General features: G+C 41.2%; 2 protein-coding genes across 7 annotated transcripts in view; one reads left to right on the forward strand and one right to left on the reverse strand.

The window, feature by feature from the left end:
- Nucleotides 1-400: 400 nt before the first annotated feature.
- Nucleotides 401-12,669, forward strand: TMEM150B (transmembrane protein 150B). The gene is made up of 6 exons (XM_026712076.2): nt 401-472; nt 2,064-2,123; nt 3,625-3,692; nt 5,171-5,298; nt 8,445-8,622; nt 10,452-12,669. Exons 1-6 carry the CDS (start codon nt 408-410, stop codon nt 10,649-10,651), a joined length of 699 nt encoding a protein of 232 aa, XP_026567861.1. The 5' UTR covers nt 401-407; the 3' UTR covers nt 10,652-12,669.
- Nucleotides 12,670-14,620: 1,951 nt separating this feature from the next.
- Nucleotides 14,621-24,986, reverse strand: part of BRSK1 (BR serine/threonine kinase 1) — a 54,781-nt gene continuing 44,415 nt past the window's right edge. For 5 of the 6 annotated variants that reach the window (XM_087917720.1, XM_087917722.1, XM_087917719.1 and 2 more), the window contains 6 exons: nt 21,548-21,971; nt 20,189-20,237; nt 19,734-19,857; nt 19,349-19,529; nt 18,262-18,351; nt 14,621-16,315 (listed from right to left, as the gene is read on the reverse strand). In XM_087917720.1, coding sequence (XP_087773846.1) covers nt 16,131-16,315; nt 18,262-18,351; nt 19,349-19,529; nt 19,734-19,857; nt 20,189-20,237; nt 21,548-21,971 — 1,053 coding nt within the window. In that variant the 3' untranslated portion in view covers nt 14,621-16,130. The remainder of the gene's footprint in view (nt 16,316-18,261; nt 18,352-19,348; nt 19,530-19,733; nt 19,858-20,188; nt 20,238-21,547; nt 21,972-24,986) is intronic. The other variant, XM_026711874.2, reaches the window with a different exon arrangement.

Genomic DNA, 24,986 nt, shown 5'->3' on the forward strand with positions numbered 1-24,986 from the left:
TAGCCTTGCTGGTTGGCTGTTGAGCCAGAGGAATGGCCTTACACCTTTACCCATATAATTGTAATTAGATATTTAAACCTCCCTCCTTTCCCTCTTTATTTCTCGTGGCATCCACTTGCAAATCAGAAGCCTTTTGCAGAGGGCTGATGAGACTTCCTTGACTTAACAGACTCAGGAAATCACCTTGTCGATGGGCTTAATTAAGGATTCCAGGAAACCTGCCTTGTAATTATTTTATCTCATGTTTATTATCTAGGAGGTCCATAGAATTCAGGGAGATAGGCTCTTGTCTGGTTGATCCCATTTTGTTCCCCCTTCAATCCTATTCCTGTGACTTCAGGTCACATTTAATTGTCTTCTCCTGGTTTTTTTTTTCTTTTTTCTTTGCCTTCAGGTATACAATCACCATGTTGCTTTGGCCTCTGCTTCCGGTGCTCCTGGCTGCAGTGGGCATTTGTGGCTTCTGGGTTGTGTGAGTAATAAATGCATGGTGGGGCAAATAGTTGAGGTTAAGGGCTGGTTGGAACACTAGAAGTGAAGCACAAATTAGATTGTGTTGGGGGTGGGGATGGGAAGCTCAGAGGTAGCAGAAAAGTCTAATTGACTACCTGGATTCATGCCTCATGAAGATTGTGGGGAACTGGGTGAAGATATGTTGCCAAAATAAAAGACAGCATAGCCCACAGTTGAATAGTGGGTGAGGCAAGAGCTCCAAAGAAAGGCTCCCAAGTTTCTTGGGCTCTAACAATGGATGGGAATCTTTGTTCTTTCTCTGGGATCTAGGAAAATGGATTTTTTATAAAAGCTCTGACACGTTACTATAGGAGAGACCTTTTGCCTTCCCAAAATGAGGTGTATCTAACATATAACTAAATCTGCTAGCTTCCATTCTTAACTATTACAATAGTTTCATCTGTGGCCATTCTAAGTAAGTTGTGTTAATTTTCTTTGTTGAAGGAACAATATGATGCATAATAAGATGTTACACAATAAAATGGATATGTTAATAAAAGCAGGCATGGCCTCACCCTAACCTGTTCAGTTAATGTTTTAATGGTACAAAATAGGGCTTACTTTTAATCTTTAATTAGGCAGTTTAATCATCTTTCCACAAAGAATCTTTCTGTTAAAATGCTCTATAATTGGAGTAAATTGCCTTACTTTGGCACAATTGTGGAATTCTGTGAGAATTGTTGTCTCTGTTTGGCAGTACAGTTCCTCTAGCACTTCAAAAAATTGCAAAGTTTTAAATAGGGTGAATGGGCTTCAATTGCTAAGGAGTCATTGGCAGAACTACAGCTTGAACCACAAATTGTGCTGCCTTTAATAATCCCAGATATTTGAAGTAACAAGATTAACATTATGCTGAGTCAAAATGTCTTCCATATAATGTTGGCTATGTGACAAATTCTTATCCTTCTCCTTGGTAGCTCACCTGGTAGATTAATATTAACATGGACTTCTGATACTCCGGTCTTCATTCTTAGAAATCTCATCAAACTCATATTTGGAGAGCTTCGGATTAGAGAAAGCTGATTTATGTTAAAAATACATATACCTAAGAAACCATTGCTGGGGGAAATGCTGGATGATCTGTACTAGAATTGTATATTTGGATAATCTACCACAATTAAGCCCAACATATCTGTTACTAAGCAAGATAGTTAAGTGAAATTTTTTTTTGCCTGAGTGTGAAAAAGGTGTTGGTGTTTAAGGAGTCATGCTAACTTTCATGGTGGGGCAAAGTTTCATGTGAAACAAGCTGCTTTGTTCACACACAGTCCAAAACACACTACTAAGGTGTGCACAGCTGTAATGTGCATTATGTAGCAGCAACATGTATTGGGAAGAAAGCCATGAAGATGGCATCACAACAAAACCCTGCCTACTTTAGAAAATGCACATTAAAGATAACGGGCCTTCCATGGGGATTTCACACCCATCGCTTGCATATTTTGACACTCCCAAATGTGCCTGCAATATATTGTCTAAGTTAGCTGGGAATAACACTTAACTTTCAGTAAGATTGTTCTAGCTGTCTCACCAGGTTCCCATTTCTTCAGATTTGCCATGGCAGTTACAAACGGCTCCGTCAACATCACAGAAGCTTTTCCATATATCAGGTAAGAGGAAAAATTCCAAATTCAAGTATTTTGGGGAGGCAGGTGGGGGAGGTTACCTCACCAACCTACAAACAATTTTCCAGAGAATCTTGTTCTGTTCTGATCCTGTTCTTTCCCAATTCGTAAAGGCCAAGTTATCACTGGTAGAGGTGAAGGACGTTTTTTTGTAGTTGCTCCTGTCTTGTAGAACAGCCACTCCAAATTCTTTCCCTGCTTATATTTTTGTCGCTTATGATTTAAGATAGTGTTTCTGAACCTTAGCAATTTCATACCAGAGGTTGGGAAACGCTATCTTAAATTCCAACTCCCAGAATTCTCCTTAGTGGCCATGCCTGGCTGTGGAATTCTGGGAGTTGAAGTCCACATATCTGGAAATTGCCATGATTTGGGTTAGCTGTCCTAAATCAAAAGGGGTAAAAACGTAAGCGAGTAAACAATTGAGGATTTTAGGATAAAGTGGACAAATGGTTAAGAAAGGGTTTTGGATAGGTGGAAGAAGTGTTTTGCCTACACTTCAACTTATGTCCTCAACTTATGACCACACTGGGGATAAAAATTTCCACTGCTAAGCAAGGTGATTTTTTGTGAGCCACACTCAGTTTGGCAACCTTTGCTGCCACAGTTAAGCAAATAACTGCATTTAAGTGAATAATGTAGTCATTAAGCAAATCAGGTGGCAAATGGTGGATTTTGCAACTCTTTTAGATGAATGCCAGTTGCCAAGTGGCTGAATTTTGATCACATGACCATGGGGATACTGTGGTGGTTATAAGTTGAGGACTTGGTCATAAATCCCCTTTTTCAGTGCTGTTGTAACTTCAAATAGTCACTGAACAAATGGTTGTAAGTTGAGGACTACCTGTACTTTATTGTTATTAATTAATGTATGTGAATAAATCACATGCCAGTTGAGTTAGGGCATGTAAATCACCTTGCTCATCCAAATTTGCTTAAGAATCTGACAAGCCTAAATTATAATTAACTTTTACATTTACATTTGATCTTGGGAAAATTTGAGTAGAAACTATCTACCCTTCAAATGATGCAGGAGAGAGAGAGGACAAACAGGGCCATCTGATAAAAGGGGGGATTTATCTGCCTAGCTTAAGCCAGGGGACTCCAAAATTGCAACTTTAAGACTTGTGGACTTCAACTCCCAAAATTCCTCAGCCAGTGTGGGAGTTGAAGTCTACAAGTCTTAAATTTGCCAAATTTGGAGATCCTGGCCCAAGCTATAAACTGTGTCAACTTTATTTTACACAGAAAACATTCAAATATATACTAGAAAAAATCAACTATTGTTTCTTTTTTAAATCGAGCTTTGCTACAGGAGTAAATTGATGAGAATTATAACCTAAGCACCAGCCTGGGGAAAGTCAGTCTTTGGCCAATTTGAACATAAACATATTGGGATGGGGACTTCTGAAGCAACTAGGAAAACAGCCTTAGCTTCTAAAATTGCACCTAGTTATGTGAAATTTCCTAATTTCTCGTTTCTCAGCACATGCGGTGCTTATCCACCCCAGAGTTGTGTGTTTGGACAAATTCTTAATCTAGGAGCCTTTTTAGGTAAGGTATTTCCATCTATTCCTCTTATTGTAAATTATTACAAGACCATGTAGTTAATACCTTAATACATCAATCAATTCAGGTAAACAGGTTCAATCTGCCCTCTCTTAAAATGGATACTCCTGAATATGGGAATCCTGACGACCTCTCACCCCTTTCAGAAGAAACCAGGGTGACTTGCTAAAATTGTTTTTCTTAGGATCTATTCCTTCTGTAGAGCTCCTTTTTTTTTAAAGAAACAGTCAAGGATTTCAGAATACTGAACATGTTACACAGTCCTCAAGCTTTACACACAGTTATGGCTTATTGTGTTGCATGAATCCAGAAGCTGTGATCGATAAATGTGTTCTTTAATTCAATTAATTGTAACTTTATTTTAGTTGGGTCAAAGTTTCCAGTGAAGTGTTATTGCCAGTAGAATATATGTTTTTAGTGAAAGGCAGCTGATTTAAGGAGACCAGCAAAGATTGCTTCCTTATCTTTCATCTTTCTGCAGTTAAATGCAAGGTCAACTTGTTAGAATAACAATTTTGGCATTTCTCTTATATAAAAGGTGCCTTGTTGCATTTCAAAGAAAATTATTGTAGCCCCCTCACCCTGTGACTAGTTCTCCAGTCTCCTTTCTTATCTTGCAATTGTAAGTAATTCTCCCCTGGAATCTCTATAGATACTTAAACTGTTTTTGATCAACACTTTGATCTATGTAACTTTGGGATTCTTGCTCTTGAATACAACCAGGGACTCATCATAACCTAAGGGGCTGCTGCAGAGAAGAATGGGTCAAATCATTCTACAAAGCGCCAGAGGGCAGGACAAGAAACAATTTTGGTTGAAAACTAACCAAAGAGAGAAGCAACCTGGAATTAACAATAAGGACAATTAACCAGTAGAACAGCTTGCGTTCAGAAATCAGAAATTGGGGCTCCATCCTGAGAGGTTTTAAAGAAGAGACTAGGCAACCATTTATCTGAAATGGTGTAGGACAGGTTCTCATGCTTGAGTAGGGGCTGGACTAGAAGACCTCCAAGGTCCCGACTCCCTCTTATCTTCTGCTATACTCTACTCTACTTGCTTTGAAATAATAAAATGTTCAGCAAATTCTTTCCATGTTAAAAAAAAAACATCAAAAGTTTGGCATCATCTTTTCTGAATAACAAATTTAATTAAAAGACATTAGCTCAGCTTCAGCTCTGGAGAGTTTTAATACCAATTGTTACTTAGAAAAGGTGCTCTCTGACTCCTGCATTTTTGCTATGATAAACCAAGTGCAGTTCTACTATATTGTCTACAGGAGGCACTATTTCCACTTGTTGGTGTTTCTTGAGTGAGTTTTTCACCATGTTTAAGTGTTGAGCAAACCAACCAAAGGTGATTTTTTTTTTCAGTGAACCCTGTTGAAAGAAACCATGCCTAGGCATAAATTTATATGGCCAAAAGGGGAAAAAAATGATAGAAATTTATCCCATTGTTATTTTCAGGTGTGGTGATCTGCTTTCTGAAGTATCAACAAATCCGAGATTATGGCTGTCATTCCCGTCTGAATCTACTTGGACTTATTTTAGGTGTACTTTGTGCCTTTGGTGCATCATTAGTGGGGAATTTCCAGGTAAGCTACCACTGAGACCAGTAAAAACATCGGGGGAGGGGGGAGAGAAAATCAAGGAATCTCCATAGATAGAAATCTACTCAGAAATGATAGACAGAATCTCCATAGATAGAAATCTACCGTGTTTCTCATATAATAAGGCTGGGTCTTATTTATTTTTTTTGAGCCCCCAAAAAATGGCTAGGCCGTCTTTTCGGGGGTGACTTAATTCCCGCCCCCCTTGCATCTTCGGGTGGGCGGTGATGGCTTGGATGTTGATCTCGGCGTTGGTGGGGCACTTCGTATCGGGGTCAACGCAGGCAGCACCATATCCGGGTGTGCAACAAGAGTACTTCCTAACGGCAAGCCCCCCCACCCTTCCCCCCCATTTCACATGTTTTAATATAGGCCTTAATTTGGGGGGGAGGGGCTTAATTTCATTTCATGCCTATAAAACATGCTGGGACTTCCTATTGGGGGAGGCCATACTGTTGGAGAAACAGGGTACTCAGAAATGATAGACAGAATCTCCATAGATAGAAATCTACTCAGAAATGATAGACAGAATCTCCATAGATAGAAATCTACTCAGAAATGATAGACAGAATCTCCACAGATAGAAAGTCAAGGGTCTTCTACACTATTGCATAGTTTCAGTCCCTAAACCTAAAAAAATACCTCCACCTTTTGAAGCTGATCTACATTGAGTCTCACTACCCCACAGCTTAATTCAAGGCCTTGGTGGCGCAATGGTTAGAATGCAGTGTTGCAGCTGCCTCTGCCCACTGCCAGCAGTTCAATCCTGCCTGGCTCAAGGTTGAATCGGCCTTCCATCCTTCTGAGATCAGTAAAATGTGGGCCCAGATTATTTGGGGGGGGGGCAATATGATGACTCTAAACTACTTAGAGGGGGCTGTAAACGGGTGGGATTCTACCGGCTCAGTCCATTACAGTTCCCGGTAGTTCGAAGAACCGGTAAAACGGGCTCCTGGCTGGCCCCACCCCTCTCTGCCCGCTTCTCCGCTCACTGCCCAGTCAGTCCTTATCACACATGCACAACATCGCTCGCATGCGCAACAAGTTCTTGTTTTGTTCCCTGGGAAGGGCTCCGTCATGGAGGGTGTTATCTTTGGGCCCGGCGCTTTCTGTCGGGCCTCCTGCCTCACATAGGGTGGCGGGAGGAGGATGTATGTGGTGGGAAAGGCTGTCTGCAGTTCTTGCAACCAAAGCTGGGAATCCTGGGGTATCTGCAAACTTATGAGGTTGGAGCCCCATGGCTGCGCTGGCTGGGAGGACACTTACTCCACATGACACTGCCTAGCCAGTGTGTGTCAGAAGAGAGGAAGAAAAACTTGTCTTCTTCCTTCTCGGGCATTCACGCAGAGTATGGGCACGTGAGGCTGGGACCTTCTGTGCATGGGCAAGTCCTTCCAGCGCCGTGCACATGCAAAGGATCTTCTGCAAGGAGTCGATGTTTGAGCGAGTCCCTCCAGCGCCACGTGTGCCTGCTCTGTGTGTATGTGTGTGTGTGTGTGTGTGTGTGTGTGTATGCCCGAGGAGAAGAGTTGCAGAACTTTTCTTCCTCCCTTCCAGCGTGAAGGCAGCTGCCACAGCCTGCCCCTTTAAGGTACTTTGACGTGGGGGGGGGTGACGTGGGGGGGGACCATAAACGGACAGCCAGGCGACAGGAGCTGCCTCTCAAGCAATTCCTCCGTGAAGGGAAGGGGAAGAAAAGTTTGGCAATTCTTCTCTTTCTCTGGTAGAGCATGCCCCCAAGGCACCAGGAGGATCTTCTGCAAGGAATCGGTGCGTGGGCGAGTCCCTCCAGCACCGTGAAATTTGTGAGTGTTTGCTCTGTATGTACGGGGCTGAGAAGGAGGAGGGAAACACCCAGGTTGAATGCCGTTAGCACGGCTTCAGAGAAGCAGGAAGCTGCCAACAATTGGGAGCAGGGAGGCTCAACCCCCTCAGGTGTCACGAAGCGCTCGCCGCCTCTCTGACACCCACCAAGTCTCCTCCCAATGTGCTTCTCTTCCTCCTCACCGGAAGCGTTATTTTTGGGGAGACTGTGGGATTGCCCCACCTCCCCGCCAGCCACCTGGTCTTCAGCACTGGCTAGTCAGATTCCCACTACCCAGCATCGGTTCAGGTGTTCCTTCCCCCACACACACCGCAACCACAGGAAGAGGGAGAGATGAGAGAGAGAAAGAGATGAGAAAAAGAGAGATGAGAAAGAGAGAAAGAAAAAGAGATGAGAGAAAGATGGGGAGGAGAGAGAAAGAGATATCTGTTTAAAAGAAAATAGGAAAATGCCTCTTTCAGTGTTTAAGGTTAGGCAAACACCATGGTCATTAAGTAAACATTGATTGTTAAACAAGTCCCTTTTCCCCAATGGGCATTTTTAATCAGAAGGAATTGTGGGAAACTGGCAAAAAAACAGAAAACTTCAGTCACATGACTGTGTGGGATGTTGTAACTGATCATGAGAGAGAGAGAGAGAGAGAGAGCGTGGCTGTCAAACTCCAAAAACAGGTCAAGTAGCTGTGGGGAGGTCGGTCGTAAATTGGAACACTTGCTAAGCAACTGTCTACTCTAAGTCAAGGTGGCATACACAATGATTCCTTTAATTTAAATTAGTATTAAAGACTATTAAAGTTTTTCCCTCTGGGGCAATTCTACCAGTTGAAGCTGGGAAGTAGCACTTTACAACAACTTGTTTAGCGACTGTTCAAAGTTGCCCACAGCACTGAAAAAAAAAGTGACTTGGGACCATTTTTCACACAACCGTCGCAGCAACCCCTTGATTATATGAACAAAATCCAGGTGCTTAGCAACTGACTTATATTTATGACCGCTGCAGTGTCCCAGGGTCATGTGATCACATTCTGCGCCATTTCCGCAAGCAAAATCAATGAGGAAGCCATATTCACTTAATAACTGCATTACTAACTTAACAACTGTGGAAAGGCAGGTCGTAAAATGGGGCAAATTTCGCTTAACAGGTGTCTCGCTTAATAACAGATACTTTAAGCTCCGTTGTGATCGTAAGTCCTTGGGCTACCTGTATTTGATTGCACAATCTGTATAATTATTGTTCTACCTGTTAAAAGTTCTTCCTCGTCATTTAAAGACATGGAACGTCCCTTCTGTTTTTTCCTCTTTTGCAGCAATATAACGAACTGGAAGTCCACGTGACAGGCGCATTCTTGGCCTTCGTGATTGGCATCCTTTACTTCTGGGTCCAGACCTATCTGACCAACCAAGTGAAACCAAGACATGGAGGAACCTGGATTGGACCACTCCGGTTCTTTCTTAGCTTTTGTGGTTCCGGCTTGTTTATTTCCAGTATCCTGAATAAGAGATTGGCACAGATGGAGTATGGGGTGGGCAGGTGGGAAGGCAGGAATTACAGTTCTGGAGTAGGGGTGTCCGGGAAGAGATGGTGAAGCTAGAGCTAGCCGTCTTCAGGGTTGAAGGGACCCTGGAGAGATAGAATCCTTGTTACTTTTGCTCTAACGTTCGTTTGGAAGAGGCACGCGAGCCTCATGAGATTTTCTCTTAAGATGTTTTAGGGAGTGTTGCAAGATCAGTCTTCAGATCCTTAGGGAATGTCCCAAAGATGCTTTTTTTTTACCCAAAGGGAACTGGACTTTGTTTTTCCTTGAAGACATTTTGCTTCTCATCCCAAAAAATTCTTCAATTCTGTCATCAGAACCGAAGAAGCTTCTCAGATGAGAAGCAAAATGTCTTCAAGGAAAAACAAAGGAAGGTCCAGTTCCCTTTGGGAAAAAAAGCACCTTTGGGACAACCGTGGCCTGTATGACTTAAGAATCTCCATAGATTTTAAGGGAATGGTATTGAAGAATCTCTTATTAAGAGCCTGGAAACACTTTTTCCATGGCTGGTATGAGAAAGTAACCCTGTCAGGATATCTGATATGTCCCTTAAACTCATCCTGTAGAGTCTCGTACATTTGTTTTCCCATTTAGCCTGCTGATTTATCCTCTGGCCATAAGAGGCCACGAGAAGCAAGCGTTTCTGCTTTGAACTAGCAAATCTATCCTTGGCAAGCAAGCAACTCTGCAAGGGGAAAGAAGGGCAAATCTTGCTCCCTTGACAAGATTCGTACATTACCTAGCTGCAATTGAGTTCCTTTTCGAAGGAATAGATACGTTCTCACTGATCTGACCTTTCTTTAGTACCAACCAATCCACATTATGGTTTACTTTTTAATCATGAACCCCAGTTCTTGTGGATTGTAAAGGTGCTTTTTTTGTAGAGGTGTTCTGAATCCAGCCATTTCTGGCTTAGTTAAGATAGTTTTTACCCAGCCATAAGCAACGTTTTAGCTGTTAAAAGAATACTTTCACATTTTTCAATGTTGGAGGATTTTGAGGATTAGTGGTAGCTGGTATGCTTTGTAAGGGCTGTGATCCAAATTTTAGGGCCCTGATTTTCAGGGAGGAGGAGGATGGGTCTGGTTAAAAATATTTTTACTCTGGTGTTTTTAATGCGTAAAAATTTCCTTAGAAAGTGATAACAACGGGGTTGCTGAAATTTGCTGCCGGTTTTGGTGGTACAGGTAGTCCTCAACTTACAACAGTTCATTTAATGCCCATTCAAAGTTATAACTGCACTGAAAAAAGTGACTTATGAATGTTTTTCACACTTATGACCCCAGTGGTATTCTTAGGCTCACATGATCAACATTCAGATGCCTGGCAACGTATTCATCTTTACAACGGTTGCATTGTCCCAGGGGGTCACACGATCACCTTTTGCAAACTTCTGACAAGCAGAATCAATGGGGAAGCCAGATTCACTTAATAACCGTGTTACTAATTTAATAACTGCAGTGATTCCCTTCATAACCAATGCAAAAAAAGAAACTCTCTTAACAAATATCTCACTTAGCAACAGAGATATTGTGCCCAATTTTACCGTAAGTCGAGGACTACCTATATAATCTTGGAGCTCAAAAGTTCCAAGGGTTATAGGCAACCCGTCTGTTCCTCATCCCTGGCTTAGCAAGATTACTGTGAAACCAGTTTGTGTTTTCCCACAAAGGAAAACAGACTGAAGCCATCCCTGGAATATATCTCACCCTCTCCAAATCTGTTGTGAATTTGATTCTACTAGCTGGAAATTATGATGCCTTGACTTTTCAACTTCAGCGGTTATTCTTTTTTTCCTGAAACTGGATTCGGAGGCGGCCTACTGCGAATGGGCCATGGCCATGGACCTCTTCCTGCTGTTTGGCCTTTTTGCGGTGGATTTCTGGCACATCGGCGGCTGCTCAATCCATGTACAGCCCCGATGTACAGACGAGAATTCCCAGAATGTGCAGATATCGGTACAAACTCTTTCGCTCTGAAAGTGGCGCCTTGATGAATCTATGCACCAGGCCTGATTATTATTATTATTTTTTTATTTTGTGGAAAAACGTTGCATGAGGTCCTCAGAATTTGGCTGTGAGGGAAAGAGAACCCAAAACATTGCCTGACCTGTCATTTTCTCATTTGAAAAGTCGTCTTATTTGGCCATCCTATTTTGGTTCCATATAATTTTGTGGTAAAGGAGAAAGTATCCTAAGTGTCCTTTATAAGGATTCAGCCTTTTTTGTTCTTACAGGGAATTTAGCCCCGGTGTTTTTCATTAAAAGATCTACTTATCATCTGCTGAATGTGTTCTTTTGTTTTTTAAATAGTTTTTTTAAAAGAAAATCTATTTAATTTTCTGCTAGTAACTTTCCAATTGGCTAGCTCAGCCCCCAAACCAGCTTGATGGAAGAATTCGTTACAAATTGAAAAGTGATGAAAAGTTTTTTTCCCCTCCTAGTAGGACTATTGATTCCTTAGTATATATAAAAAATGAATATATTTCCTCCTCTTCTTCCATCATTGCCAACTGAGCTATGAATGAGAACAAATGAAGAAAGCAGATAAAGATGCTACCCAACCATTTTGCAGAGTATATCTTGTTACCTCAAAGCTGACTAAACTACATGTACTTATATTCTAAAACCGGTTTAAGCAGTTAAAATCTACAGAACAGATATTCCTACATTTGCATGAATTGTTTCTTTCAGACGTGCAAGATGATGATACTATCCAGTTTCTGAAAATACCCAACTTCTTAAAATGTGTGTATCTGTGTATACACTAGATCTACATTCATCAGAGTGAATCCAGTTTCTTTACATCTCCTAGAAGTTAACAACTTTGAGTGTCCTTCCTCTGATCGAAAAGGAATTTGCTTTTCGTAATATTTAATGAAGTTGAATAATCCCATTAGAAGGCCAGATCTGAAAATCCAAAGTTGCCCTCTTTCTTTTATGTTTTCTTAAAACTTTGCCTTAAAGGGGTCAAAAGTTTCTATCTTCCTCCCTGACAACTTTTAATTGCTGTATTTACAGAATAATTTTTCCTGGCCCAATTTCAGTTCTTTTGTGATGGAAAATTAATAAATGTAAAGTTTATCTTGTTCACAGAAGAATGTTTCCTCTTTTTTTCCCTCTTAGATTATACCAGGTCTGGTGCATATATATGCACCACTAATATTATATTGAATATATTTAACTATGTAGAAAATAGAAAGGTTGTGTCTTCCAGAAAGATTTGGAGATAAAACCTCTAAAACCAATTGAAGTTAACAATACATTTTTTGCTAAGTGGGAAAGAGTCCCAGATGGATTTCTGCAAGTGTGAAAATGAATTCCAGCAATCAAAGAATACTGAATAGTTCCATGATTCTTTGGAGGGAACAGTAAAGAGAATTAACCATTCCTAAATCACAGCATGCCTGAAATCTTTTTAAAAAGATGGCAGCCTCTAAATGGATTGTTTCCAAAATAATACCATCTCTTCATATACCTTCTAACACAGAAGTGGACAACTATAACAATCTTATAACGTACAGATTTCAATTCCTAGAATCACCCAGCCAGCTCTTCCGTGTTAATAATGGAAATTTTCTTGTTAATGGAATTCATAAACATGTTGACTTATTTTGCAGATAAACTGTTATTTATGTCTCATTTCTTCGTTGTGTATGCCACTTTCTGCATCCCCTTTCACGGCTATAACCTTTGCACGAATTGTTGCATTGTCCTTAATCCTATTTGTGCAGAAATTTATATACCATCTACTACTTCTCAACCCAGATTCTAAGGGTGCCATCCTTTATAACACAGAGACCTGAGCTCATAGTCAATCATTCAGCCTTGCTTTTCATTGCCCACTTTTATACACATACCTCATATATCCTTATTCCTGGCAAACACTTAAATCTATCCTTAAATTCCTGAAGATACGGTCAGTTAGTTTCATCCATACAGGTAGTCCTCAGCTTACAATAATTCACTTAATGTGTGTTCAAAGTTACAATGGTGCTGAAAAAAGTGACTTATGATCAGTTTTCACACTTAGATCATTGCAGGATCTCCATGGTCATGTGATCAGAATTTGGAGCTTGGTGATTGGCTCATTTATGACGGTTGCAATGTCCTGGGGTCATGTGATCACTTTCTGTGACCTGACAAGCGAAGTCAATGGGGAAGCCAGATTCACTTTACAATCTTGTTACTAACTGGGCAACTACAGTGATTCAATTAACAACTGTGGCAAGACAACTTGTAACATTGGGCAAAACTCACTTCATAATAATCTCACTTAACAACTGAAATTTTGGGCTCAATTGTGGTCACGTTGAGAACTACCTACATAGACACTCCTCTTTTAATGACAGGTCACTTAATGACCATTTGAAGTTATAACAGATCACCCCCAAAGTTACTTACAACCTGTCCTTAAGTTATAACTAATGTAAACACACCCTCCTCCCTGCAGCCACATGATCACATTTCTTACAGCTTGGCAACTGACTCGCATTTACGACTGGTTCCAATCTCCCACAGTCATATGACTCTAATTTGCTAATTTTTTGCTAGCTTCTGGCAAAAAAAAGTCCATTCAGGAGAATCAATTTGCTTAATGACCACATGATTTGCTTGTAAAAACAGTTGTAAAAATCAAGTCACACAATGACCCACTTAACAACCGCAAAAACTTAAGAGGAAATTCTGGGCTCAGTTGTGGTCATTAAGTAAGTACTACCTGTACATTTTATATCCTGGTTTGGAATATGTGTCTAAAACTCAACTCAGATGCCCCTCTGATTTGGATAGCTCCATCTCTTGATGACCATACCCTGAAAACCTGAAATAATTGCAGGTTCCCTTACAATGATGGACGTGTGAGCTTTTTCTTTGCAAAATGGTTATAGAACGTATCTGTGTTTATAGCATATAAAGCGATCCTTCCCCAAGGTAGTCAGAATCACTTTTCTTGAAGAGACCTTGTTGATGAATTTATCCATACTCAAAGACAGTACCACTCAGCTCTCAGCAGCAAAAGAATTTGAGTGGTTGCATATATATATATATATATATATATATTTTTCTAAGTAATATTTTGACTTCCTCCCAGGGTTGATAGAACATTGGAAGTTTAGACTATCAGAGAGGAGAGGAGATGTGTATGTGCATGTGTGTGTGTGTATACAAACAATAAGAATGGATTCACAAAAGAGATAGGCAGACCCAGCTAGGAAATATGGCAGAAGGGATATACAGTAGATCGTATCTAACTCCAGTTCATGTGCACGCCGACATGCACTTTTCCTTACAACTTGTGCTTCCCCTCCTAGCTGAGAGAAAAGAATCCGCTCGAACAGGATGAAAAGGAGAAAAAAGAAATAGGACTTATTTTGGAGACTTCCCACAACCTACCCTATCCTCAAGGCCCCAAGTTGTAGGACCAGGCATGAATATCTTGCTGCCAACTGAGTTATGAAAGGTTTTTTTGGCTCCCGTCTCCATCCCAATTACTAATTTCTGTTAAGCTTGCTCCTTGTTCAAATGTTGAGGTGGCAGGTCCTAACCCTGGTGTCGTCGCACGCCTCTGCCTTTCAGGGGCATCCTGGGCAAGCAAAGCCTTTTTTTTTAAAGTCAAGATGGCAACCGCAACCATATAATCCAAATTGCCTATTTTATGAGACACCCCACCCCCAATTCCTGCTACCTTCAATCAATAACACAGTACTCTCTATTCACCATTATTTCCTTCTCAATTCCCCCCCCCCCTCTCACACTCACACAGACACACACACACACACCCCTACACACATACATAGGACTGCCTTGTATAGGGAGGGGACTGGGCTCTTTGCAAAAAGGACAGAGGCCTTGGGAAAGGAGTTGGATTGTGTATAGCCCATTTAAGAGTTAATGAGTTCTGTCAGGGCTGCTAAAATTATATGAGACAGAGCCAATGAGAAGCTGAGATCAGGGGGTATATTCAATTCGTTGAGGTATTGCCAGCCAGCAAAGATTATAGAAATGCTTTTAAAAACACCCTAATTTTGGCAGTGGAAGGACATAGGCAAAAACAGAATAGGATGGGATGTTATGAAATATACTCATGTTTCTTTTATAAATCCAGGGACAGCTGGAAAAAAAAAAAGAATTCATCTCTTAAAATAGCCATTTGCCCTTAGTACAGACACAATTTAAAATCTGCCAATAACCTCCTTAAAGAGCTGTGATACAAAGCGGGAGAAGTGCACAATAAAAACCAAACCTGAAAGTTCCCCAAATCCATTTAATTGGAATAAAGAGCATTCACATTAGTTCAGAACCCAAGTTGGAGTAAGAATGGAGAATATAACTACACTGTGCTACAATTGTTTTGCAAACTCAGATGGCTCGTTTTTAGCGCTATTGACTATTCCTGGCCATGCACAGGCTATATTTGCTGATTTTCCAAAAATTGCGATTTGAAACTGTACTGTATTTATTATTGAAGCTTAGGTAATTCTTGGCATTCGGCATTTTTGTTTCTTTATTTACTTACTTTTCCTATTTCTCTTTTGAGCAAATTTCCAAAATGCCAGCTGCCCAGTAAATATACTATAGTATAAGCACAACGTAGTTTGGATTTCTGGATCCTGAAGTTCTAATTTGATTCGACATTTCAAATTTAGATTTGGCTCATTTTTTTTTTTTTTAAATACAGATTTAGGGGAGAATTTTCCAAAAGTTTGTCTTGTAACAAAATGTTTATTAGAATTCTGGTAAATATTTTCACCCCAACTCATGAAAATGTTTTTTAAAACATTGACTGGTTACATAAAATGGAAAAAAAAAATCAAAAAGAAGAAAAAGTAACTTTTAATTTCTCTCCTACACAGGACATCTTCCTACTAGCTCTGTCTCATAATTTTAGCTTAATGCCACCATGATACTGTAAATACTACAGAAGAAAAAGCGGGGGAGAGAAAAATAAGTCTCAAGGCAAGAAAGTGAGGCGGGGGTCTGAAAGGGTTCAAGAAAATAAAGACCCCCACCATCCCACTAAAGGAATCCGATTAAATCCCTCACCCCCCACCGGCTCCTGCCCGGTTTCTCTCCTCATGTGTGTTTCCTTTTTTCTTCCCCTTCAGTCCATTGTCTTTGTTTTCGGTTCCATGTTGTGTTTTCCTGCCCACCTCTTGTTGTTTTGTCAATTTGTTCTGTTTTCTGTTCTTTGTTAGCTATTTACAAGTTCACAGTATGGGCCTCTCCCAACATGGCCACTTTTTGCCCCAGGGTGAGTTGGGGTCATTAAATCTAGACCAATCTCCATCTTCCGACCCTGTCCCTTGCCTCCCTGGTGGGCCTTGACCCATCCATGGGGCTGGTTGGCTCCTCCTGTCCATTAGGGGTGGCTTTAGCTATTTCCAGGGGGCTGGAGGTGGCTTCTTTCGGCTGCTTTTCCTCCCCCAGCCACCCATGTGCTGCTCTCCTGCTCCATAGGTCATGGCTGCTGTGGGGACGGAGTTTGTGGTTGCTGGACTTGAGTCCCGTTAGAGGAGACAAGCTTCTTGTCCTTGGAGCCATGTCGATGTTGTTCGGTTGGGATGTCTGATTCAGAGCGTCGAGACGGCTGGCAGCTGCGGGTTGGGGTGCCTGGGAAACGGAGCTGCTGCCCATTCTTTTCATCTAAATGTTGAAGAGAGATCAAAGATTAGGTTAATTTCACCACCAATGTCCCCTCATGACACCAATTCTCCAGAAATGGGCCTCATCTTCTTTCTGTCCTCTACTGACATCCCAAGATGATTTCAAAGTGGTACTTAGACTCATTTGTTAAAGGAAATACACACTTTCAGAGTCCAAGTGCCACCTTTTCCCATATATATATATATATATTGTGGCTGAAAGCATTCCAGGACCAGAAGATGCTGGATCAGAAAAAGATTAGTTCAGCAACCCAGGAGTCAAATAAATCAACTGGAAATCTTTTGTTCTTTCTACAGGCAGATTCTCAAGGCAACCAGTCTTCCCTATTTTGTTTCCCCACCGCATGTTTCTAAAAGTCCTTTGGGTCTGGAGGCTTCACTTGGCTTTCATAAATACCAGCTATATTAACATCTACTGGTAAACTCTCACAATATGTTCCTTTTAAATGGATAGATGGATGGAAGATGTACCATCAATCTGGTGCTCTTAGTAACTACGCAGATAGCTTTTCTTCAGGGTGGTAAGTGATCCTAGATAATATATTTTATCTAATATATGGCAAAGAATTCAAAAGGCATTTTGTAAAGCATCTTGGGAAAGTTGCATTTTTAAACTTCAAGAATTTTCCCAGGTTGTCCCAAAGGCACGGAAATGCTCAGAGAAGTCAATATACCCAATACGATGCCAGTGAAATGAAGTGAAGCAATAGTGTATGGATGCACATACACATACATACAAGTAAACACAAAGATAACCCAGGAAAGCTGTTGAAGCAGGTGCAGTGAGCTTTCTAGATGATGAAGCAGCTGCCTCAAAATCTCAGAGAGGAGTACTCCATTTGCGCCAACACGCTTTGCAAATTGTCCTTTTGAATCCTCTGTGCAGCCTTAGAAATTCACCTAACTCATTCAAAAACAAGCAGGAACAATCAGTTGTTTGTATGATAAACAATGATATAAAGCAGTGGTCACCAACCGGTGGGCCGTGAGAAGATTTTGGTGGGCTGCAGAGAAATCTCACCCCAAGAGCACCCCGCAAAGCAGTTAATCCAGGCTGTGCAGAAACACAAGTGCCTGCGCCGCCCACATGCCCCGCGGGAACCCTCCCCACTCACTCCTTACCTGGTAAACTTGCCTGCCAAATTTCTATTTTTCCTTTTTCCGACCATCATCTGTGCTGGGAGATTTAGATTAGCTTGGAAGCAGAAAATGGTGGATTTCTTGCTTTCCAGCTCGACTTTAGATCTTTGGCTCTGCTTTTAAGTACAGCCAAACCTCCCTTAGGACTGAAGGTTTGCTTGCAAGCAAATTCAGTGCAGGCTCACGGCAAACAAATTTGAGAGACTGAGTTAGCTGATGGCAGATAGATAGATAGATAGATAGATAGATAGATAGATAGATAGATAGATAGATAGATAGATAATAGATAGATCATTGAATGATTCTGTGAGGAACTCAATCTGCCTGCTTTGCCTGATTTTTGGTAAAAGTTGTACTTTTTTTATTAAAAAAAAATCAATATTTACATGCATGGTGTGTTGTGAGTTAATTTTGTGAGTTTGTTTGCTAGCAAATTTTATGAGTTTGCTTGCGAGCAAATTTTATGTGACAGACTGAGCTAGCCGCTGGCAGATAGATAGATCTCTGAATGAATCTGTGATTCCATGAGCAACTCAATCTGCCTGCTTGCTTTGCCTGATTTTGGGTAAAAGTTGCTCTTTTTTAAAAAAAAAATTAATATTTATATAAATATTTATAATATTTACATACAAGCCATGCCTAGCCAGTCACATGACCACCAAGCCACACCCACAAATTAGGCCACACCCGCAGAACCAGTTAGTGGTCCCTGGAATCTAAAATTATGAGTTTGATGGTCCCTGAGGTCCAAAAGGTTGGCGACCCCTTATATACAGTAACACCTACCTGCAAGGGCTTGCACAGAAGGCTGGTCATGTGTGCTGAGTAGTTGTGCCTGAATCGTTTCCACAACCCGCTTAAACCGACGGCTGGGACCTAGAGAAGCAGAAGTAGGAACAGAAATGGAACAGATTCCATTTCTAAAAGGTCTAAAAGTAGGACGCTACTCAAGTCCAATGTTGCAAAGAGACTATGTCTGTACTATGTAAGTGTACAGTACATATAGTCCCTTCAGGATTATGAGTTGCACTACAACAGCTAGGAAAACAGCTAGGAACTGCTAGAAAAAAAACGAGTCTTTTCAGATCAGAACAGAATAACAGAGTTGGAAGGGATCTTAGAGGTCTTCTAGCCAACTCTCTGCTCAAAAAGGAGACCCTACACCATTCCAGTTAAATGGCTGTCCAATCTCTTCTTAGAAACCAGTGATGGAGCACCCACAAGTTCTACAGGTAAGCCATTTCCCCTGGCAGGAAATTTCTCTTTAGTTCTAGCTTGGATCTTTCTTTGATAAGTTTCCATCCTTTATTTCTTGTCCCACCCTCAACTGCTTTGGAGATCAGGTCAACCAGCCTCTCAAATATTGGCAGCCTCTCAAATATTGAAAGACTTCTTTCAAGTCACTCTCATCCTTATGTTTGTTAAACTAGACACATTCAGTTCCTCCAACCATTTGACGTGGGTTTTGGTCTCCAGTCCCTTAATCATCTTTGTTGCACTTCCCTATACTATTTCTAGAGTCTCAACATCTTTTTTGTATTAGGATAATTAAAATCTGGACCAATGGCTCTTAAAAACCTCCAGATGTTAGAGAAGGTGCAATATTGCCCCTGGAATTACTGCTCCCTTCCTGCTCCTTTCACACTACTTAGTCTCCTCTGTAATGGTTAGAACACTGTGAACTTAAAGCCAAAAGGCACAATGTACATCGCACACACAGATACATACATGCACACACCAACCTGGAATCTGCTTCTTTAGGCTTTGTATGCTTTTAATCAGAACTGCAAAATCTGAACATTTGTAAACTCTAAAAAACATTATGGTTCCTAAAGATGACTCAAAACGGGAGGGAGGACTTCCAGCTACCCACCTGAGATGAGGGTGAAGGTGACTGAGTAGATCCCACTGTCCTTGTGTGCCTCTCCCCCCTCGGAGTAGCTGATGTCAACTTGGAACTTGACAGGTTTTTGGAAGACGGAGGGGCCACCCGATGATTTATATTCGGCCCGAAAGCTTGTTTGGGATATAACGCTGTGACTCAGGCTGGGGATCTGTAGATTAAGTGGAGGCAAGCAATGTCAAGCTATAGACATCAAAGGAACAAAAAAAATATCTTCCTTTTAGTGTCCTGTTTACTCTAGCCTTCTCCACCCATCTGCCCTCAGTGTCAAGAGGACCTTATCCTACCAACTAGCTCCATTTAACTTTTCAGAATCAATCCCAGCCCTCTCCTTTTCTTCCCGTTGATCCCTTACTGAGAGGAAGGCGTGTACAATATCAGCCTTGATGGAACTCAGGGGTTTGTCTTTGATGACCACAAAAATTTGTTCTTCTTTGTCTAAGTTGATAAAATTTCCAAACCAGGATTTCTTGGCAAGCCTGCAAAGGAAGAAGAGCAGAACAAGGAAAGCAAGGCCGTTGGGAAATAAATCTTAGAAGGATGCTTTGCTTGTCTCCACTGAAGATGGTTCAAGGTATTTCTCCTACCATACGTTGTGCAGTTATAAGGACATACGTTCTTGTGATGTGTTTTTGGTACTGTACATTCATGAGAAAGAGAGAGAAATCTAGATTTCCCATATTAGTGAACATTAAACACATTAATTCTGGGATAATATCATCATTTGGAAAAGCATTTGTAAGAACCATGAATGGAAGAAAAAAAATGGCTGAATTCGCCTTCCTCCTCTTCGTCTGTTCTAATACTCACTCTGGGGATGATTCTGGTGTAAGACTAGACATTTCTTCTGGTGTGGGAACTACAAGGAGAAAAGGAGTAAATGTTAAATGGAAACAAGCTGTTCTCATTTCCTACCAATTGCAACTGTTCATAGTGACCGAGTGGAGCAAGTGGCCAGTTTTAAGTTTCTGGGTGTTACCATAAAAGAGGACCTGACCTGGAGCACTCACACTGCAGCCCTGGTCAAAAGGGCCCAGCAGAGATTATACTACCTGAGACTTCTCAGAAGACAACAACTGAATGGAAAACTGCTGGTGACCTTCTACCGCTGCACCGTAGAGAATATCTTAACTTACTGCACCTCTGTATGGATTGCCAAGTGCACCGTGGCAGATAGGAAAGCACTCCAGAGGGTTAACATCATTGCCAAGAGGATCATGGGTTGCCCTCTCCCCTCTTTGGAAGAGCTTTATAGCTTCCGCTACCTTAAGAAAGTTCAAAACATTCTTAAAGTTCCATCTCATTCTGGGAACCCTTTTTTTGAATTATTAGTTTTTTTGATCTAGCAGATGGTACAGGACAATAAAAACCAAGGACAAAAAGGCTGAACAACAGCTTCTATCCCAGAGCAGTAACTACATTGAATTCTACTGTACAGTGCAATATTAATGCAATATCAGGGGTTTCCAATTCAATTGTATAAAATGCAAAGCATGTGTGTTTGTGTTTTATTTTTATAGTTATAATGTACACGGAAGATGGCATTTAACTTCATTGTACAAGGTGCAATGACAATAAACTAAACTAAACTAAATTAAACTGTTCAAAGCAGCTCATTTGCTACCAGATGCTGAGCATAAAAGCAGGAAATTGCTTTTATTTTTCCATTCTTGTAAGAGTTGGAAGGGACCTTGGAGGTCTTCTAGTCCAACTCACTGCTCAGGCAGGAAACCCTGTACCATCTCAGACAAATCATTGTCCAATCTCTTAAAAACTTCCAGTGTTGGAATATTCACAACTTCTGGAGGCAGGTTGTTCCACTGATTAATTGTTCTAACTGTCAGGAAATTTCTCCTTCTCACTTGTTGCTTTCTTCTTGACTATCTACAGCAGTGTTTCTTAACCTTGGGCATTTTAAGATGTGTGGGCTTCAACTCTCAGAGTTCCCCAGTCAGCACAAAGCCCACACATCTTAAAATGCCTAAGGTTGAGAAACACTGGTCTACAGTCATGCTCAGTTCTGATGTGGCTTTTTCTCCTTATCCTCCAGCACTTTCCCAGATAGACTGCCGCTGTTTGGGCGTGTCTTTTGCAAGTTGAGAAGTTGTGGTTCTATAATTAAACATCCACCACACATGCATCATCTCAGGGAAAGTATAACACACTCACCTTGCAGTTTCCGACGATGGAAGCGTGGGGAACCAAGGAAGCTGTTCTTGATAGAGTTCAAGCGAGTTTTCCACGCCACACCGGCCACACCAGGACTGCTTGGGGGTGTTCCACACGGAGTGCCGCTGGGGCTCTCTTTAGGCGTGTGCACAGGAGTGCCAAGTGGAGTGGGGAGGGGGCTTCCCCGAGGGGAGGGGTGGGGAGTGACCTGCAGTACAGATTTGGGTGGGGGTTTAGTAGAGGGGAAAAAGCAATGGAGAGAGTAGGTTGGGTGAGCGGGTGGAGAGTTGGGAGGCAGAGGGAAGGGGGTGGAACATCGACTCTGGAGGGCCCCCTCCCTTGCTGGGCTGCCCTTGGCAGGAAGCGTCTGAGTCTTCACAGGGGCAGGGGGAGGTGATGGGAGAGAGAAGCTGAAGATGGGGCTCTGGGTGTGGGGAGAAATGGGAGGGGAGAAAGGTGAGGAGGGGAGAGCCGTGAGATGGGAGTGAGCAATGGCAGGTGACAATCTCATAGCCTATTCCCAAACGGTTTCACAATGTGGCCCAGATCCTGAGTTTACCCTACTGCGGCTTGGACACGTGACTCATTTTTTAAGGAATCAGCTTGCTTCAAGTTGTTAGGTCTTCGTTCACCTACCCCATCTTGTCTATATGTCTTCATCCATGCTGTGGCAAAGGTAACATCCCTGATTCTACCATGAAACTATGTACGGTTGTCCCCCTGTAGTCGATCCATACTTTGCCACTTAATGTTTTCTATATCACTTGTTCCCCAAACTGAGCTTGCCTTTCAACAAGACCAATTTTTTGCAATCTCTCTCAATTGGCTGTTTTTCCTACAGAATGCCTACTATCAACTCTAAACCTTTTCCCAGATAAATCTCAAAATTCAAATTATTGTAAAGAGACACTATCAACCCTAAGAGTTTCTCCGTGCCACCGTTTTCTGTATGGTCTTATTATGTTGCACACAGAAATTTGCTTGGATCTCAACTGCCAGAGATACATTATGCTGGTAATAACAGCACTTTCTAATGTTTAAGGGTAGGATGGGTACTTGACATTTTATGGCATAATTATCTGCTTTTAAAAAGCTATATTTTCCACTGCAGATATAATCATAGTTCATTGCTGAATGCCAGCTAATAATAAAGCTAATACTTCAAGTGCTATAAGAGATAACACAAAAATATGGTTGATCGTTGTTCTGGTAGTCTCGACTTATAACCATTTGTTTTAGCCATTGTACGAAGTTTCAGCGGCACTAAATTCTATGATTGTCATTTGTAACCTTTCCTGCTGGCATCTGACAAGCAAAGTCAATGGGGGAAACTGGATTCACTTAACAACTGCAATGATTCGTTTAACAATAATGGAAGTTCATAAGATTGGGTGCAACTCATATAACAACTACCTTAACTAGCAACAGAAATTTTGGTCCCAATTATGGTTATAAGGTGAGGAATATGTATGCATGGGTTTGGTTACTAAATAACAGATATCGGTACATATATAGAAGACTAATAAAGGAGAATATTTGTAACTCGGGGTTAACTTCAAGGATCTTTAGTGTTCCCTGAGCTTACTTATTTTCTTGCAGACATTTCATTACCCAAACTAGGAAATATCATCAGTTCTGATGATATTACCTGGTTTGGGTAATGAAATGTCTGCAATAAAATAAGTAAACTCAGAGAGCACCAAGGACCCCTTATACATATAGAACAAATCCACCATTCTAATCTTATCCCAGTTAAGACAGCAGGAACACTGCCATCTGAACACCAGTACCAACAGAGCTGATCTGGATCAGGATATAATAAATCTGAGTGAAACAAAATCAGGTGAAGATGAAGATGTTCAGGATGTATAACAATCTCAGGAACAACTGTCAACAAGAAAAGAGATCCCAGCTCTGTCTGGAAGGTGTCTGGTTCAAAAGAGGAATAATCTGGAAGACTTCTAAATCTATAACAGCCAAAGAGAGTCAAACTCAGATTCAGAATCCAGTGCGGGGCATGGGAGGGGAAAAGAGGAAATACTCTGAACTTTTTGTAATGGGACTCCAGTGGAACAGAAGAGCGACAGCATTAATCGACATTAAGCAAGAAATATTTATGGGAGAAGCAGACTGACTCAATGATATAAATCATCATGATTTTTCCTTATAACATTCTGCTATTTGATTTCCTTGGTACATGGAATCTTGGACTGATCTATGACCAACAACCCTAATTTATGTTTTGGCAACGTTCATGACATTTACCAACTGGATTTCCAGCAGTTTACAAATAGCTTGTCTGCTGATTCTGCTGACTCTGCTATCTGACTGCAACCTTTAGTTTAAAAGGACCATCTGCCTCCTGTAGGATCTGCCAATGAGGCTTCAGGCCTCATTGTTTAAACAGTGCTATCTGGTAGGACCCAGGAAGCAGAGCCTTCAGGAACAGAGTCTTCCCAGAGAACCACAAATCCCCTATCTTAATCTCATCTAAGCAAACCTTAAAAACCTCTGTTGCTTCCTCCAGGCCAGGGGTTTTGTGTGTGTGGTGGGCCTTTTCTGGGAAAGTTTTGTACTCAGGTCATGATTTTTGTTGTTGTTTCCAGACAAATATTGTTCTTGTTGCTTATATCATTCCAATATTCCTTTTATTCTTGTACACCACCAGAGCTGTTATGAAGTTGGATGCCTTAGAAATTTGACAAATAAATGAATAAATCATGGGCAGGAAAGAACTGTGATATGGAGGAAAAAGTGAATCCCCTTCTCTTTTACATGATAGTCTCCCAACACTGCAACTATTACTAACAAGCCAAAAACAAGCATTCATGGGCCAGCTGGTTGTTCACAAAGTGTCTGCAGGCTATGATTTTAAAAAGTCAAGATGGTACGATTGAAGTTCTACTGCTTTTATGTGTAATGTGCATTAAAACACAGGGGGAGTTTGATCACATCATTACAGTCACTACTATTTTTAGACTACATCCCGCAGACATCCTTAGTTGCTCAGATTTGAGTCTACTTTCTCCAGCCTAATCTTTTCCAGGCATATCCCAAGATCCTATTCTGATGTAGTTCAACACCAGAAAGACTGTTATAATCTTGCATTTTGCCAGCCAGACTAATTATAATCTTATCCACTGACAAATCAACAATGTACAGACTGCTTAAGTGAATAACTAAATCCAAATAGGTGAGCAATGCCCTGCCCTTTAATCCTACCTCCTGCTTCAACACGTATCTCCAATTTTCCTCATCCAGGGTCTACCTATACCTCACCTTTCCTTTCCTATTCTGTACCTTCCCGCTTCCCCCAATAGAAGTCGACAGGTGTAGCTTTTCCCTAGCATGGAAATGTAGTCATGAAAATGGGGTGGGGAGTGAGTTGTTCCAGATGCATCTTCTAGCTATCGTTCATGCACTGTACAGTACACATCAC

Source organism: Pseudonaja textilis, chromosome Z, assembly GCF_049901715.1.
Source record: "Pseudonaja textilis isolate UNSWEBS1 chromosome Z, rPseTex1.2, whole genome shotgun sequence".
In the NCBI taxonomy this organism is placed as follows: Eukaryota; Metazoa; Chordata; class Lepidosauria; order Squamata; family Elapidae; genus Pseudonaja; species Pseudonaja textilis.